General features: G+C 39.4%; 1 protein-coding gene across 1 annotated transcript in view; it reads left to right on the forward strand.

Annotated features, from left to right (window-relative positions):
- Nucleotides 1-52: 52 nt before the first annotated feature.
- NSMCE2 (NSE2 (MMS21) homolog, SMC5-SMC6 complex SUMO ligase) overlaps nt 53-17950 on the forward strand; it is a 132584-nt gene continuing 114686 nt past the window's right edge. Inside the window, exons 1-2 of the mRNA XM_080611431.1 lie at nt 53-127; nt 2839-2986. Of these exons, the coding sequence (XP_080467557.1) occupies nt 2854-2986 (133 nt within the window). The 5' untranslated portion in view covers nt 53-127; nt 2839-2853. The remainder of the gene's footprint in view (nt 128-2838; nt 2987-17950) is intronic.

Here is a 17950-nt window from a genome sequence, read left to right on the forward strand (position 1 = left end):
GTCATGTGGAGAGGCGCAGGGTGATGAGGCGGTTCCGCTACCCGCCGGGCCCGCCTCCCCGGGCACTGGTCCTGCCGCCGAGGGGGTCGGTGTGGGGCTGCTTGCGGGCCGCGGCGGCTGGGATTAGGTGAGCAGCAGCCGCTGCTAGTGCGCCGGGCTGCGTTCGCCCTCCCCGGCCCCTGTCCCGGCCGAGGGAGCGGGTTGAGGCGGGTGGGGAGGGGAAGTGGGGCCGGGGCCCTCCATGCACGGCTGGCAAGGGGTAGGGTGGGCTGGGTTCGCCGTCATGGTTTACCATGGATGGGGTAGGACGGTAAGACGGAGCGCTCTGGGAGCGGGGCTTCCTGCTTAGTGGGCTCTTGTCCCACCTGGTAGCGTCTCCATGTAATGGATGGTCGCAGAGTGTGTCTAGGGGGTAAACACTCCTGGTGGTCAGTGAGCACTTGTCATCTACAGATCTTGTGTTATAAAAGTAACATTTTCTTCTTATCTCTGCGCTATACTCTGGGACGTTGAAGCGTAGAGAAATCAGGACATTTGCACAAATACTGAAGTGGCAGAACAGGAACTGTAATTCAAGTTTGCCGCTTTGTAATCCTGCCTGCACCATTTGGTTGCTTCTCGAAAGAAAGAAGCCTGCCTCGATAGTTGCAAATTCTAAGTGCTTCGTTGATGCACCTATTGAAGCCCTTCAAGGCAAAAAAGAGTGCCTTAAAAAGAGTGCCAGAAAAGAGTTCCACTGCTGTGGGGCCAAATCAATGAGGAGTGTGGCTGTTCCTCTGAAGGCAGAATAGGCAGTTGCAAGCTGAAGAATTCACTTAGAAAATTCAAGAGTGAAATCTCTGCATGGCATCATGAACAGTTTCTAAGAAAAAAGAAAAAGGAAAATATGTCCAAAAGTACTTAAATTACTTTCCAAAAGACATCCAAAAGATGACACTACCAGTGCAATGGTATGATTTAATATTGTAAACATTAATTCCTGTTCCTGTGTAGTTTGCTCTGTGCTTCCACAAGCGACAAGACAGTGAAAAAACGTTTTTAACTTTTCACTGTCATTTGGTTTTTTTTCACATTCCTACCTTTCACAATGTGTATCTCTGAAATTTCCAAAAGAAAGCAGGCTTTCTCAGTGAGATTTACCAAGTTCATGAAGGGAATTAGGTTCTCGCTGTTAACTTTGATACACTAGGTGAGCTCAGAAAGATAAAGCTCCTAACATGATTTTATGTGGCTATTTAATGGTGTACTTTTGGATCGCAGATGTTCTATACAAATAGTCTTGTATATTATATATAAATAGTCTTGCTAAGGTGACAAACAAGTGCTTTAAAGTTAAAAAGAGTTAAATAATGTTACAGCTGAAAGTGGTGGATTCCCCAACAATGGACACTTCCAAGATCATCTGGACAGGGTGCTGGGACATCTAGTCTACATCATGCCTTTCATCCTAGAAAGGTTGGACCAGATGATCCTTGAGGTCCCTTCCAACCTGGTATTCTATAATTGTATGAGAGGAAAGAGTGTGACAACAGGTATTCAGGTCTCAGTCTGCACAATATTGATGAGGAATGTGGCAGTGTTGTTCAAATTAAGGTGACTGCAAGATGCAGTTCTGAAGTCCCAGGGAAAGTAACAGAGGGAGATATGGCCTTAGGTATGCAAAGCTTGGACAGAGCTTTGTCCTCTTCTTTCTATTTAGATATTTTCCACTTTTCTTTTGGATTGTAGCCTGTCAAAGGCTACTGTTGATAGAACAACTCCCTTGTTATTTTGTGTACGATTCAGGTAAAACTTCTGGTATGCCCCAAATTTGGCTGTGGATTCCATTCTCTACCTCTACCATATGATCTCAGTATAGTCCTTGAACATATCAGTTATTCTCTGCGTGGACTAATGCACTATTTCTGTCTACTCAGGACTTTTGGGTTGGTTTTCTTTTGTTATTCTGCACACCAGGTTCATGTTTCTTAGATTAGTTACAAGCTATCTGAGCAAGTTATGGCAAAGCATGAAGAAGGAAGAGGAGACAGAAGTTGGAATTTTTGAGAAAAGCCAACTCATGTGAACAGTGCCCATAGATACAACATAAGCAAACACACTCAAAGGCTGTATTAGTGACAGAGGAGAAGCAGTTAACCCTTGCTGTAGGTTGTGGATCTGTATTGGAAAGGAAGATGGTGGTAAAGAAGATAAACATGATTCCTGTGCTACTCTATTCTGTACTAATGGAACATTGGTACTTACAGTTTGTAGCATCTTTGGAGGAAGAAGGCAACAGTTGTAATGTGGGCTTTTACTTAAATGTTGTAGCGCTAGATGTCTTACTGTTAAGTACATTCTTATAAGAGTGGCCGTTTGTTGGATTATTTGTTCTAAGGGCCAACTGTTGAAACAGGCCTGTAGTTAGTGAGGCTGAGTTGGATGTGAGAAGTCATATTTCTTTCTAGCCTAATTGATAATATGCCTAGAAAACACAGGCAAGTTTTCAGGCATGTGGGCTTTTTTGGATCTGAAGTAGAGCAGTAGTTTTCAAGTGAACGTAATCACTGCGTTTGAACCTCGTTGTGGTTTAGTAACAGGAATGAACAGATGAAAACTGCAAGTTGTTTTTTGTGGTGTAGCTCTGCTTAATATTGAATAGGAGGTGATTTGAAAACCTCTGGGGAATTGCAGTTCTACTGAAATTACTGACATCTTGGGAGCTAAGGTTTCATCCCTGCTCTCTGATGTTTCAGTGGTTCTGTTGACATTGTGTTATGGTTAGCTGTCTCTACTTCCATTTTCTCTCCCAGATTCTTTGGGTGTAAGCTGCATTCAAAATGTATCTGTTGTTTCTAGAGTACCAATTTCAAGATGCCAGGAGGTGCGAGAATCTCATTCAACAATGTGGATTCCTCTCTTTCATCTTTGAAAAACTGCCAGTCTTACATAAATACTGGAATGGATATTGCTACTCACGTTGCCCTTGATCTTGTGGAAAGTTTCAGTAAGTATATTCTCTCTTGTATTGTATCCTAAATCTGGCAGATGACTCCTAGACCTATGTATTTTGCCTTAGTTACTGTCAATATTTGCGTTTATTGTAGGAACTGTAGCTCTTCTGGCTAGACCAGGGTGTTTTCATTCCAATCACTTTATTGTCTTAAATGATAAATTCACTGAAAATGTAAATACTAGGCAAACATTGTCCCAGCTTTATAACACCCAGGACTAACGTTGTTCCAGTGGTTGTTGCCCTTACACCTTTCTAAAATCGTTAACATTGCTGAAAAAGATGGAGAAGGCCTCTTAAGTGAGTGAACAGAACGACTTTTCATTCTAATACTGCTACTTTGTGTGTGTTTTATTTGATGTTTAGGGCAAGATACATTAAAGTCACGCTACTAGTTTTGAGTACAGAGCATGAGACAGCTGTTAGGGTATAGATTTTTTTTTAAATGCTGCCTGTTTCACTGCTGAAAATCAGGCCCTTTTAGGATGCTTCAGTTTGGACATTGCAAAGTGGAGTACCTTAAACCTGTAATCACTGCTAACACTCATCATTGCTATTTCACAATAACAAGTACTTTGCAAAGCTACTTTTTAAAGGCAAATGTTAGGCATCCCATTTCTCTGTCTTAAATATGCAATAATGTTTTCACTAATAAAACAATAAAAACTTTAAATCTCCCAAACTGCTCATTATGAGTAGAGAATGAGAAACAAAATGTTTGCTGTTATGAATCTTGCACTCAACTAAGCCAAGGTTTGTGTACAACGAAAGCTTTTCTCTCTGTCTAGTGTGGTAGTTCTCTCTCCTTTGACCTTTTTATCCATAGTGGTGTTAGAGACAAATGTCATGTCATTTCTAGTGAGGTAGAGGAATGGAAAGCTTGTCTGAATAGTCAGCTGAGGATTCCCTTTGAGGTAGAACTGGTATAACCAGTTCTGTTTCCTCTGCTTTTGCAGTCACCATGTCTTCTACTTTGCCATAGCAATACATGGAAATACACTGAATGTACTGAATTCTTTCAGTCCCAAGACTGTAGAATGATCCTCAGAAATTAGTTATTTGTACAAAAGTCAAAAGCTTTGATAAAATTCCACCTTTCAGTAAAAGCCTCTGTTGCATTCCCTTTTGGAGGGGTGAAAGGCAGGTAAAGCTCCATTGTGCAGCTCTGCTGCTGCTGCGATGTCTGTGCATTATACTCCTAGGAAATGTTGTTACCTTCCTCACCTACTTCTGACACATTAATCTTTACTTGCAATCTTGAAATTATATTTTCCATTATATTCAGTAACCAAAAGGACCATGTCCTGAGAGGAAGAGATTCCTCTTGATGAAATACCTATGGTCATTGTCACGGTTAAGTTATATCATGTGGCTGGAAAATGGCTTCTAGACCAAAAGACTGATTTTACTTTAGCAGAGGCAACTTTCCTGTAGAATCATAGTTATAGTCCATCCCATTGCTCTACAGAAAAGGTATTCCAGACCTGGATTTGTAGTTTGTACCTCTTTGATCTGGTGTTCACGGTGAATTTTTTATTTACAGTAGTTGTCTTCACTCCTATGCTTTCCCTTGCAGGTGTAAGTACATGTGTACAAGGAATAAATGAGTGAAGCTCCTCCTCCCTTTGTTTCACTCCCCTGACTACTTGTGCTTGTTTATGCTCCTTCCACAATGCCATTAGGAAAGATACAGGCTTTCTGTGGCATAACATACTTTCAGTAAACAGATACTTTTCCATGTTTTAGAATTAGCATTATCTCATCTGCCAGGCTTGACTGTTCAGCTTTTACCTCCAACTCATATGTGGTGTTTTCTATTTCTAGAATTGTTACTCATCTATCCTACTTTGCCTTCATGTTCTGAGGCGAAATACTAATTTACATTTGAGCCAGCATTAGATAATATGTTTCTGTATTCTTGTTCTCGTCCCATTTGCAGTTTGCTTTCATTTCCTTTACAAAATTTAACTGCCCATCTTCTGACAGGTGTCATTGCCAGGCTTTGTAGAAGCAAAGAATTCTATTGTGACTGTTATTTTATTTTACAAGCGTTATTCCTGTGAAGGTATTTTGTTCCCTTGGTCTTTCATATTGGACAATGCTGTTTTTTGGGAATAGTACCAAGGATTTTCATAGCAAGTAGAGAGAAATTGAATTTACATCTGAAGATACATAACTGAAAAGGCAGCCAAAGTTAGTGCAATAAGTGATGTCTATTTCCTCTCTTCATTGCTGTTCTCCACAAGCCCAATCCGAAAAACAATACTGGTAAGCATATTTGTTAACTAGCACAATAGTGTTTGCTGGACTGGCTACTGCTTAATGCATTATCATGGAGGGGCTTCCTATAAATATGCCTAATGCTAAGTTAGATCAAAAGATCTAACTGGATCACTTTTCCTTCCTTTCTTAGGTAGGGTAGTGGGTTTGCTCTCATGCTGCATTCGAGATGCTTTCTAGGCAGCAAACACCATCGTTCTTTATTTTCTTTATATTGTTTGAACAATTAAACAGTGGTTTGTGAAAGAACGTGCATGTGATTTTCTAGCTTCAGAGCTCTAGTAAAATAGAGAAATAGAAATTAACAAATTTTTCTTTGACAATGTGTAAAGGGATTTTAATGATGTCCCTGTTCAGTAAAATCACTCCCTGCATATTAGTACTGTAGGCCTAGAAAAGGTTCTTTGCTTTCTGACTTGTTTGAGTGGAGTACGATATGAAGAATGCTTCTGAAGGTTGTAAAAAGAAAACAGATTGGTGTTTCAGCACTTCTATATGCATGTAAATTATGAAGCAGCCATATGATTGTTCAGATGGAGTGAAAATCAATGCTCACTAGGGGGCAGAAGAAGATAGGAAGTAACCAGTACTTCCATTTAAGTTACAAAAAGCATTGAAAAGGAATTGGCCTTGTTACCTGTCCCTTGACCATGCTCTCTGAGTAGCTTAAAGTTCTCTCCAGTTAAACCATCCAGAGACCAAAGGACTTTTACACTAGTCATGGAATCTATAAAATCCTCTCAGAATGATTTTGAATTTTTGTAAGCAGATGGTAGTGTTGTTACATAGAATAAAGAGGGAATGAAACTGCTTGTTTGATCATGAAACCAGAGAGCTGCTGATAGGAAGAGGTACCAGATTTGTGGGCAGGAATCGGCTTGGGATATTCCATGAGTTTTAATAACCTCATAATCTATAGTAGCCTTTCTTCAGACATTTTGGATGCTCTGCAGACGCTGGCTAAGCCTCTCAGGTCTCCGAGATGAAAATAATTGCTCCAGGGATTACTTACTTCACCACCACTGAAATGAAACTCTTTTGGGTGACTAGCGATTGCTATATGGAAACATTATAACTGCATCATAATCCAGAAGAGAAAAAGAAAATTTCTTCCACCTTACTGAAACAACTGTGAAAACTATTGGAGAAGACAGACAGAGGCTGGACATCAGGGACATCAGATTAGATTGCTTACACATGAGTAAATACCACAGTAGACCTTCCACACTTTATTTTGACATAATGTTTGAAAGTTTCAGAACTAAAGCAAACTGGGTTTTCATTTCAACAGTCATTTCATATGGAGAATGGTTCCTGTTGACTTGAGACTATCTGTTCCCTTCACACCACAATTCCTTTTAGGAAGCTGCTGTCTACCTGCTGACTCACTTGAGTCCTGCTTAAATGAATTAATCTGTTTCTGGGTAAAGGCAGCATGGCTGCAAGCCAGTGCACGTACTGATGCTACCATTGATTACTGTGCCTGCTGATCACTACTGTGCTGCTTTAGTTAAATGTATTCTGGCTTAAGGGCCCTATGTATATCTATTCATTATATTCTGAAAAATGAACACTTTGTTCATTGTTAACTTACTTGAGGCCATTCCTTTCTGTCAATAACAACAGAGGTTTTAGTTTGGATGCAGTCATCAGGTTTGGGGCTCTTTGCCTTTTCTTCCCCTACACATTAATTGTGCTCAATTCCTATTAACTTGGTATTTTCCCCTGTAGCTTTTGACTTTCTGTTCTGGAAAGATAAAGTAATCTCACTGGACACAGCTATTCTGAGGAGTATAAACAGCAGTTAGAACTGATGGAGGAAGAGGGGTTCAATTAAATAATTAAACATTGTAGCATTGCAATAAATAGTGGTCAAAGAAATCCAGAAAGTGAGAGGATAAGTTTCATGACCATGAATTGCAATTGAGATGACTGAAGATCTATAGCCTAAAGATTTATAGCTTCTCATCATATGGTCCCACACTTTGAAACGTAGGACAGAATGTACCAATTAATCTAATTCTGCATGACCTTGAATGAGTTTGTTTTACTTCTGTCTCCAAAATAATAATACTAATAAAAAATGCTTGCCTATTTCATATAAATAATGGAAAGATTTAACAATATTTTTAGGCAGATTCACATTAATCTGTACTTACGCAGATAGTTCTCTTGACAAGTTTACGGTACACAATAGTAAATTTAAAGTTATTCCCATCCATTTAAGCTTAATGCTGTCAGATGTTTTGAGAATCCTAGTGAGGGATAATATGGAAATATGGATTTTTTTACTTGAAATTGTAAATAACAACAGACCTCACATGAAGAAGTCAAAAGGAAAATACTTCGCAGTAGAATTAAAACAGCCTGAAATGTCTGTGAGGCCTCTAATGATACAAACATTCAGAATCTGTTCCCAGCTTTGTACTACCTCCCTTTTCTTTCGTGCCTTCTAGCATGTTCTTCGGGGCTGCTGCACTCTGGAGATAAATCTTAAGTTAGCTCTAACCACAGTGATTTCCAAGTCTCTTTGTCTAAGGAATCCACTGTTCACAGTGTGCTATAAGGATGAGAGACTACAAGGTTCATTGCCAATTGCAATTAACCAAGTTTCAATTTCATCAGTGATCCTATTGCTTAGTCCACTAACACATTTATGTCTCTTTTGTTCTAGTCCTGTATGGATTTATGAAATTACTAGTGTTAAGTATTCAGGTCAGGCATTGCTCATTTATGAACATGTACTCTCTTGAGCAAAATAAAGCAGTTTGTGTTAACTGCTGTTAATTTAGGTGAAGAATAATTTTAATGTATCTGATCCTGAAAGCCTTTTGTTTTTTAAATAACTTTGTTGATGTCCATGAAGTTGAATTGTTGATTAAGACCTCCCTGTCCATTGAGAACCTGCAGACTTTTATCACTGAGCATCTTCATGGTGGTGAGAGCATGTGCTGGCAAAGGGATAAAATTTAAAGAGATCCTTTAAGGGGTTAAGGATCTGTACCTAGAGGTGAAAATTAGTTTAACCAAACAATGTCAAAATGAAACAGCCAATTTAAAAGCTCATTTTATTTAATGAATTAAAAAACATAACTTATGTGTCCATCTCAGTCTTTCTACTGATTATCTTTAAATACTGACATTGTCTAAAGATCATATTTTTCTCTTCTTTCAAGAACACCATCATGGTGTGGAAACATTTGTAGCCACATGTAACCAGAAAGCCAGACTGTGCACAGTTGATTTCAGTATGCTCTCCCTGTGCACAAAGCATTCTTGGATATTTTGTCATCCAACCTAGCAAAATACTGAAGGAAAGGATGCATTGAAATTCCAGAGCCGTACACCAACTTTCAGAGTTGTCTGTATATTTTAAAGCTCCAGCACATGCTTCTGTCCTTTGCTGGATTTGAGTTCTAATGGAGATGTGAATTTGAAGGCGACATTGTTCAAAATCAGTTATAATGCAAGTAAAATCGTCAAAGTTTGACTATAATTTGCATCTTCCTAAATTTAGCCTCAGTCTGTTCCTGAGCTTTAGTAATGTGATTGAAAAAAAAGAATTTACTAAGTCAGTACCTGTTTGGCAATGTCTCTTAATTGTAATGCTGGGGATGAAGAATACTAACTCCTGGTCACCTCCAGCCTCCCAGGCCAGCAGCTGGCTCTTCAGAGGGGCTGTTGCTTTTGGATGGGCTGGAGCCAAAGCTGTGTGGAACTGGGGAGAATGTCCAAATAGGAAGTAACTGGGAGGTCTGGAGACTACACTAACTACAGGCAAGGAGATAAGAACTTCTTAATGTAAAACTTCCAAAAATCATTTTAAAGCATTAACAGATTTAACTGGTCAGGTTTTCCAGTAGAGAGCAGGATGCTTCATTGATGTCTGGGACTTTCTTCCAACCACATATCCCATTCCCACTGTGAAGCGTAGAGGCCTTGGAGTGTAGAATAGGTGGGTGGGAAGCAGTTATTACACCTGACCTCTATTTTTATACTGGGGGAAAAAATGAGCTGCTTTGCTTTTTCTTTAAAGCCTTGCCCTAAAATGTGATGGCCAGCTGCTGCTTGTGGCTGCTTGCCATCCGTATTACATAGCAGTGATCTTCCTGTAGCAGTATCAGGGGCTGCTTGACAATTCCTCCTCTCTTTCTCCACACTTTGAAGGATTCTTCTGCTCACCAGTATGAACAGGGCAGGCCCATGTGTCTTACAGAGTGTTAGTGATACCATTCTTTGGCATGTTCCCCAGCATAAGTTAGTCCTTTACAGCTCTGGCTTTTCCTGCTTGTCGGCTCGTTTCCTCTTGCATAACCTGCTGTCTCTGCCAGCAGAGCTTACCTCAATTCCGGCTGCTTATCCCATTTGTCTGTTCCCCTTGCCCCAGAGCTGTCTGTGCTTTTCCTCATGTGTGCTGCTCTGCATCTCACATGTGCAGTGTCTTCTCTTTAATGATTGCTTTCTCTTCTCCAGATTGCTTCAGATCCCCTTATATCATGATGCTTTTTAAATACCAGCTAAACTGTAGGTGGTAACATAGGTTCTTCTTTCCATGTGGATTTAGCTCCACACTTTAATTTCTCTCACTGCTCTCTTAAAATGGTGTTAAACAGGAATCGCTCTGAACATTGCTGACCCTTGTTGGCATAGGAAAGAGTGTAGAGAATCTAGACAAGGTGGTTAGCCTAGTTTTATGAAATTACTGGCAGCCTTTTAATAGTTGGTTCATGAGTTTCTGTGGAATATCCATTATTCTTACAAGCAGTGCCTTTCTAGACACACTGCAGCAACCTGCAACAGTCAGACTTGAACATTGTAAGTTCATTCATCAGAGAGGAAGAGACATTTTGGTGAAAGTTTCTCTGTCATTGACCTGAAATTTCTCCTACTTGGATAGTGGAAACTCCATTATAAGGATGGAACTGTGTTTGAATAGACAATGGTTTGGTCAATTTGTTTCCTTTGTTCCTTTTTTTTTCTAGTATATTCTTCATTGAAAATTCAAATGCAGGATTCCTGCAGTGCCGTAGCATAGCATGAATCTTAATACTGGCAAAGTTCTTATGCATGAGATGACCATGATGTGATTGGTTTGGGATCCAGAAATAAACCTGCTGACACCTATGCTTGTGATATTGTCATGCTCTGTTAGTTTCTACGTTGTTAGAGATCACTGTGCTTCATAAAAAATAATCAAACCATAAAGTACTGCCCTGTAGACAGGCTATAGTATAGAGTCTGGAATGACACTTTGCAACCTGCTGGAGTAAAAGGCAGTATGAAGATCTGCTTTCTGAGGAAATGAGCAGGACTAAATTGTGACTTGCTATCTTGTTCTTGTCCAGATAAGAAGTCAAGACGTTTGCTTGTGCATCCTACTTTTCTTTGTGTATGAATTGTGATTTTGTTAGGTTGCTCACCACCTCACAGTGGCCTCGTAGAATCATAGACTAGTTAGGGTTGGAAAGGACCTTAAGATCATCTAGTTCCAACCCCCCTGCCATGGACAGGGACGCCTCACACTAAACCATGCCACCCAAGGCCTCATAGCTGTGGCCTGTGTTGTAGGGACCCTGCATGAAGAATCTGATCTTGTTTTTCCCTTGTGATCCCACATATCTGTGAAGCTGCTCATGGAAAACAAAGAACAAGCAGTTTTAAATGCAGTATAGGAATAGCATTAGAATTAAGCAATCCATTTCTTCTATATGGACATGAGGGAACAATCTTACCTGGATTTGAAATCCCTAAAAGTGTACCTCAGTCTCAGAATTTACTTTGACTTTAGGTTTGAGTAAATTTCAAGTAAGGGTTGCAGGATTTTTTTCTCTCTTTTTTTCTTGTTAGAGAATGTTAGTGTAGGATGTCAGAGTCCATCCTGGAGATAAATGGCTTTTCACTGATGGCTGCTATACAAAAATGTTGCTTAGCTATGAGAGAGGGTACTATAGAAAATGAAGAGAAACCAGCGATTCATGAAGTTCAGTAACCCTTCTGTGTTAGCCTCTAACAGATGCTTCCTGTGAAGCTGCAAGAATTCCCTCGCCAAACCAAGCTGTTCACAGAGGAAGTTTCTTTCTAACCCCAGACATTTATCTGTCAGAAGCTGTTTGTTAACTGGTCTGGTTTGTTGCTACACCAGTGTTTGTGGTACTCATTGGTGACATGCGCAAGCTCTGTGTAGGCACCAAAATGACATCTTTCTTCTTGAGAAGGTTCTTTTCCTGGTTTTTAAAGTAAACTTGTATTTTGGGGTATGTGAGATAAAATGCTTCAGGTTGCCTTTCTCAGGAATACTAACTTTTCTTTCCTTCCAATCCCTCGCTTCAAATTTCATCCTTTTAGGAGAGATGTTCTTTTTTATTGTTACTTGTGCTTATCCTCTTATTATGTTGTGCTTCCTGGATTGTTTTGTAGGTATTTAATCTTTCAGCTAACAGTGAGGGAGATACCTGTTTTTTTCTTGAAGTAGGTAAATGGTGTCACACTGTGTTTCTGCTTTAGGTAATGTTATTTCTTGAAACAGAAAGGACTGGTTGGGTTCTTGTGAAAAGCTTTTCTGAAGATAAAAAAACTGCATTTTGTGAATTATGCTCTTCAGTTAATACCAACATTTTGAGAAGAGAGGGTTGGATTGGTTTTTTTTCTTGTCCTGTCTCTGAGCTTCAGTATTTATGGTGCAAAAATGACTTAAAACATTTACAGCCAGCAAGGATGAGCCCATTGCTGTAATTCTGAAGGCTCTGTTCTTCAAAGAAGCTGTCTGAAAAAAATGCGAATTCGGAAATGTTCCTTGTTTCAAAATCTGGAAAAATTGACTTGTAATGAAGGATTTGTGTTCTTTTATATTTATCCAGAAACCACCCAGACCATAGTCTGTAATGTTACAAAGTGGGAAGAAACAAACATGTGGGATTGTTCTTATTTCCTAGCTGGAATTTCGACTGCAGAAAGAACAGCGTGCAGCAAGGGGAGGTAGCTATGTTAAGAAGCATGCTTTTGTTCAGCTGGCTCTTTCCCGTTGTGGGTACTCAGTAAGCCGAGTGCATCCAAGCATCCTTGTTCCTCCACTACTGCAGTTCTGGAAGGAGAAAGGACCCATGAGGTGGCAGCAAAGCCTTTTCCTGCATCCTGTGCCCTTATTCCATCACCTGCTGTGCTCATCTGTGCTGGTACTACCCTGACTCACTCCAAGAATGGATTTGGAGGTGTTGGTGCCCTATCACTGTCCTCTTGCATTTAGTAACACTGAAGTATAAATGGAGGATTAAGATTAATAGTGGAGAAAGAGAATTCATATCATTCGGTCATAGATTTTTTTTAAGGCTGTACTGGTTTGACTTCCTGCATAATACAGATCATTGCATTCTGTACAGTTACCCTTGCATGAAGCTGGTATGGTGTGATTGAACTAGAGAATATCATTCAGAGTGAAATCCAGTCTTGATTTCAAGCTAGCTTGCTGAATAACTGTCTTTGGTGCACTCTCATGGAAATGTACTGACAGCTCACACCTGAACAGGAGGTTGTGCTCTGGACAGTCTCAGTTTTTCTCAGAACTCTTGTGAGTGCTCAGATGAAAACTGCACAATTTCCTTCTTGAGTTTGGTAGGTGATATCACATAATGTCTGTTTCAAATACATTCATACATACGTATGTGTGCATATTTATGCTTTTTTCTTATGTATTTTCCTAAGGAATCGGGTAATTTTCTCCCCCAAAGGTCATTATGAGTTAGGGAGGTTTGCAGTCACCCGGTGGGTTACCTCACGTACCCGTAGTCACTATAAATTTCTCTGTGTCGTAGACCTCATAAATTCTCAGCAGTCTTCAAAATAGATTGTAAGTGGGATTTAAATGCTGTGCAGACCTTTCTGCAGACCCTCTGCACGCTAGTGATGTTAACCTTGAGAGAATGAGTGAGCTTACAGCTGTAAGTTACAGGCTTGAAATTGCTGGGTGAGGTTCTTTGGCCTCTACAATGCATGAGATCAGAATAGATGATCCTAATGGTCTGTTCCAGCTTCAAAATACTATGAAGTACTGCAGAGGTCTTGTGTGGGCTCTTTAGCACAAAGATAAATCAACCTCTTTGAACATAAGCCAGAGAGGAATATTTTATCTGAGTAATTTATGCTATGAAAATATTCTCTGTAGTATATTAACCTGTCATTTTCTTATCGCCGTATTTCTGCCACAGAAATGTGGCAATAAGAAAATACTGCTAAATCCTGTTTAAATGTAGAGGCATACAGTATATATAGAAAGTAGTGTGGGCTTTGAAAAACCCACTCTGAAGGCTTTAATTTTTATTGATTTAAGTAGATGAGTATTTAGCTTTCAGTGATCTAATTGTGTGCTGAAATAACTGGGGAGGGAGGAGGAATCCACAAAAGCAGAAAAAGCCCTGGGGTTGGCAGCACTCAGAAAGACCAAGAATATAAAGCAATTGTATTTCGTTTCTTGATAATTTCCATTAAGGAAAGAGTTATTTGTGTTGAAAGTAAGCACTGTGCTGACATGTTCTCAGTGTTTGGTCAAAACATGAACGAAGCCCTCATGTAGACGTGATCATTCTGGGCAACCTCATCTAGTTGAAGATGTCCCTGCTTATTGCAGGGAGGTTGGATTAGATGACCCTTGAAGGTGCCTTCCAACCCAAACTGTTCTGTGATTCTATGATTCTGAAACCTTCATCCTGATCCCTTGTGTTTGTCAATAAAAACAGGACACACTTCCCTCCCCTCCTTCTTTTCCTTGCTCTTCTTTGTTGTTGTTTTCAAGAATTCAAGAACTTGTGACTGTTTTTTTACCTTTCTTTTTTAAATACTCAAATAACTTTTTTGTTAGTGCCCACAGAATTAATTTTGCGAGGTTTGAAATACTTCCAGATGAAAATAATTAAAAAAAACCTTAAAAATGCACTTTGACTCAAATCCAGGTTTTATGACATGTTTGCATTTACACCAGTATTATCCAGCACGCTGACACTCTAGTGAAGAATGAAGATTATAATATGTACTGATTAAATTCCACGAATTTAAATGGAAATGTTTTCTTTATCAGTCAGAATCACATGGAAGACTTGTGTGTTCCTTACGATTGCTGATACTGAGACCTATGAAATTTCATCCTTTGAGGACAGGCCAGGGTTGGTTGTCCAGATTGTAGAGTTAGAATATTTTTTATTATACTTTTCATTGATCATTTTTTTCCTTCTTTGCTCATTCCTCGTCCCTTTCCTCCCCCCCTCATTTTCTCTCAAGAAGAATGAGGAACTCATAATAGCATTACAGGAAAGAGATAAAAGAGCTGAGATGCTCCAAGTCTGATTTTGCTGAGGCCTTCAGGCTAGGAATAGTTGTGCTTTCAGGCTGGCATTGCACTGTGGCCTTAGGCAAGTCGTTGAAGTTCACTAGGCCTAAGTTTCCCTTCTATAAAAAGAGGTGTCAGGAGTGCTTTGAGAGGATGTACAAACGTCTGAATATATCGAACTGCTACATAGGTATTAACTTCTGTTGTCGCTTATGTCTTCTGTGCTTGTGGAAATTATGTTGGAAGAGTCTAGAAATAATACGAGTCTTTTGTTATGTTGGTAGGTTAAAAACAAATGAGAAGGTAGGAGATAGAAGACGTGGGAGATAGGTAGCCAGGAAAAATACGTTTGCAGGGGAAATAAGAACCAACAGCCTTGCAAAGATGACATCTTTACCTTTTGTAAATTAACAAATAGGAAATATCACGTCTCCAAGAGCCAGGTGATATGAAATGGTTTGAACTATTAAAAATATACACAGGGGACTAAGTGAAGATGTGCACTTACTTAGATGAAATTTATGAGTGGATCCTGCAGCCATGTCTATGGCAGGATAGTCTGACATCTATGTGTGGGTCAATAAATAATACTATGTGAAGAGTGAAAATATTCCATGGATTCAAAAAATGTACTAGTAAAACTGCTTATGGAAAGAAAATTTACAGTGGAAGCCCCAGTCCAGGAAAAGTGACAGAGACTCCATCCCACCTCTGAATAAACACTTCAACCTTGTATTTTCTTTCTTCATTGGCTTTGTTTCAGTTTTCAAGCACTGGCTCTTAGATTTCTGTCTGATTATCAAAGAGCCCAATATGTTCAGAAATCTTTAGGATGGTACTTGTAGGTCATGAGCAAGTCACCTTTAGCATCTCTTACTTCAAATTTGCAAGTTGAGCTGTTTTAGTCAGTCTTGATGCAAGTCACACTTTCCAGGCATTGAGTAATTTGTGTTGCTCTTTCTTTGAAATACTGAAAGGGCTTATTGAGGGAGAATGCAATTAGCAGGATTTAGTCTCATGCTTGTTGGTCTAGAAAGAGCCTTTGTCTGAATCATACGCCATGTGCTATATGAAGGTAGGGATTCACCTGCAAAATTGTCAGCGTACTATCAGCCCCTTTAAAAAAAAACAAAATTAGAACAATCCTTGTACCTCTGGTTAGATGGCTCTCATCACTGAGCATCATACAGCACAACTGTCTGTGTAGGGCATACAGTAATAGCCAGGTAACCTGCCATCAATCACATTGCTTCCCCAGTCACTCAGTTCTTTCCATTAGGCTAGTTCCCAAACTGCACTACATAGCAGTTGCTATTAATGAGCTTATGTCATATTTGTTATTGTTGTTTCAGTTTGCATTTTTTTATGTGTGTTAATGGACCTTTATGCCAATAAAAGATCAACAATCATGAATTTGTTAGAGCTGCTATTATATAAAAGGATAGGAGGAAGTAGAAGGTGATGCCCAAAGACCATGGTCACCAGGAAGATATCACTGATAAAGAATCAAAAATCAGACTAGCAAGTGCTCAGGGGGAAAAAAGAGCAGGAGTGGAAAACTGATTGAGGTGGAAGAGAAGGGGAGAGGAGCAGGTGGTAAAGAAACGTGTGTAATAGAGGAGAGGTAAAGAATAAGAAAGCCACAGCAGAAGGATTAATCAGGACAGTACACTGACCATGTGCTAGATGATGAAAAAGATTTAAATGCCTTCCTAATGATGTTTCCCATTTAAGCAATTTCTGTCGTTTCTACAAAGCTTTTGAAATGGGAAGAGTAGTCTGGCATATAAATAGAAGGAAGACTGGTTCATGGGCTGAAAATGAGAAGAAAGAGGTGGTCTTTCTGATAAATCTCACACTAGAGTTGTTCAAGATACAAGGGTGTATGAACCTTCTTACTATTTTGGCATTATCAACAAATGCCATAGAGTGCTCTGAAATACGTGTGTGCAGTAGCACTTAATAGAAGGTGGCAATCTCAAACTGCTAAGTACTTAACAAAAGAAGCCAGCTGGCTTAAGGAAAAAGTGGCAGATGAAAAGAACACAATTCAAAGAAGTGTTCACACATTAAGGAAGTATTTTAACAGGCTTTCCCCAGACTGTAAGTAGGAATGGAATTATACATTGCATGTAAATGTCAAGTGACAATAATATCTTCTGAGTTAAATCAACCTTGCAACCTCTTTCCTATTTTTCTTAAGCAGATGAATAAAGTTTAACTTGTGATTTCCTTACTAATCATCTTAGTAAGCAGTGGGTGAGGAGACTTCTTACTGTATGGGTAGATTAATGTGACATTTTCATAAGACTTATTTTTTAAGTTTATTACTTGTGGGTGTGGATGTAATTCACAGCTGTTTTTTGAGTGAAGAAGGTATGCCATAGCTCACTCTGTATTTCTTCAGTATCTTTAGATTCTCTTATCATAGATATCATTCAGTACCATAGAATCTCTTATCCATGCTTTGTTGGAGATACGTAGTGTGCCTTGATGTCTCAAGGTCATCAAGACTTCTCCACTGAACATACTTATTTTAGTGCACAGATTTGGCCCATTCACTTTTATGGGAAACCAGATTTTAGATTCTTCAGAATTCAGAAGCATATTGGTATCAAGGGGAGACAATTCTCTCAACTAGTACATGTCAGCTGCACAAATCTCAAGCATAGTCATATGGTTCTGAATTTAACTTCTTTTAATAACACAATGCCTGATAGCTGTGTGATACTTCACCAGTTCTGTTTAAGCACTGAACAGAGGGAGCCTTCTACTTTTTCCTATCTAGTTACAGAACATTTCCACACACTGTTTCAATTTATATTCCTTTTTCTTTCAAAACTACCCCTTTAAATGCCATGAGGCCCCCACAAAGCTACTTATTTCCTACTACAGACAAAGATAACCACATTATCTAAAAACGTGCTGAGAGACCATCATCTGTGGTGTACTGTAAGCCATCAAACAAATTCCTGTTTCCTCTCAAAATCACAAGTATTGGTGAATATGTGAGAGACCCAGGGAATACAGAATTGCATTGCCCTTTTTCGCACTGAGATGTGCATTTTCCACATGATGCTTCTTCCTGCTCCTCATAGCAGGAGAAATTTTTGTATGAAGTACGTGGGAAATGAAATTCCAGTAATGGAAAGATTTAGCTCTGTCACTTACCAGTATGCAAGCAACAGAATGAATGCCACATAGCAGTAATCCATGCCAAAAAGAGGAGATCTGCCAATTCACAGCGAGGTTTTGTGCAAAGGAGGCCTTCTAGAGGCAGAATGAATTGCTGGTTTTCATTATGCTTGCAGTTTGTGTGCAGTCTTTGCCTTGTCTGTGTTCTTAACATGTGTTCCTAATCC

The sequence above is a fragment of the Psittacula echo genome (assembly GCF_963264785.1).
Source record: "Psittacula echo genome assembly, chromosome: 2".
Classification (NCBI taxonomy): domain Eukaryota; kingdom Metazoa; phylum Chordata; class Aves; order Psittaciformes; family Psittacidae; genus Psittacula; species Psittacula echo.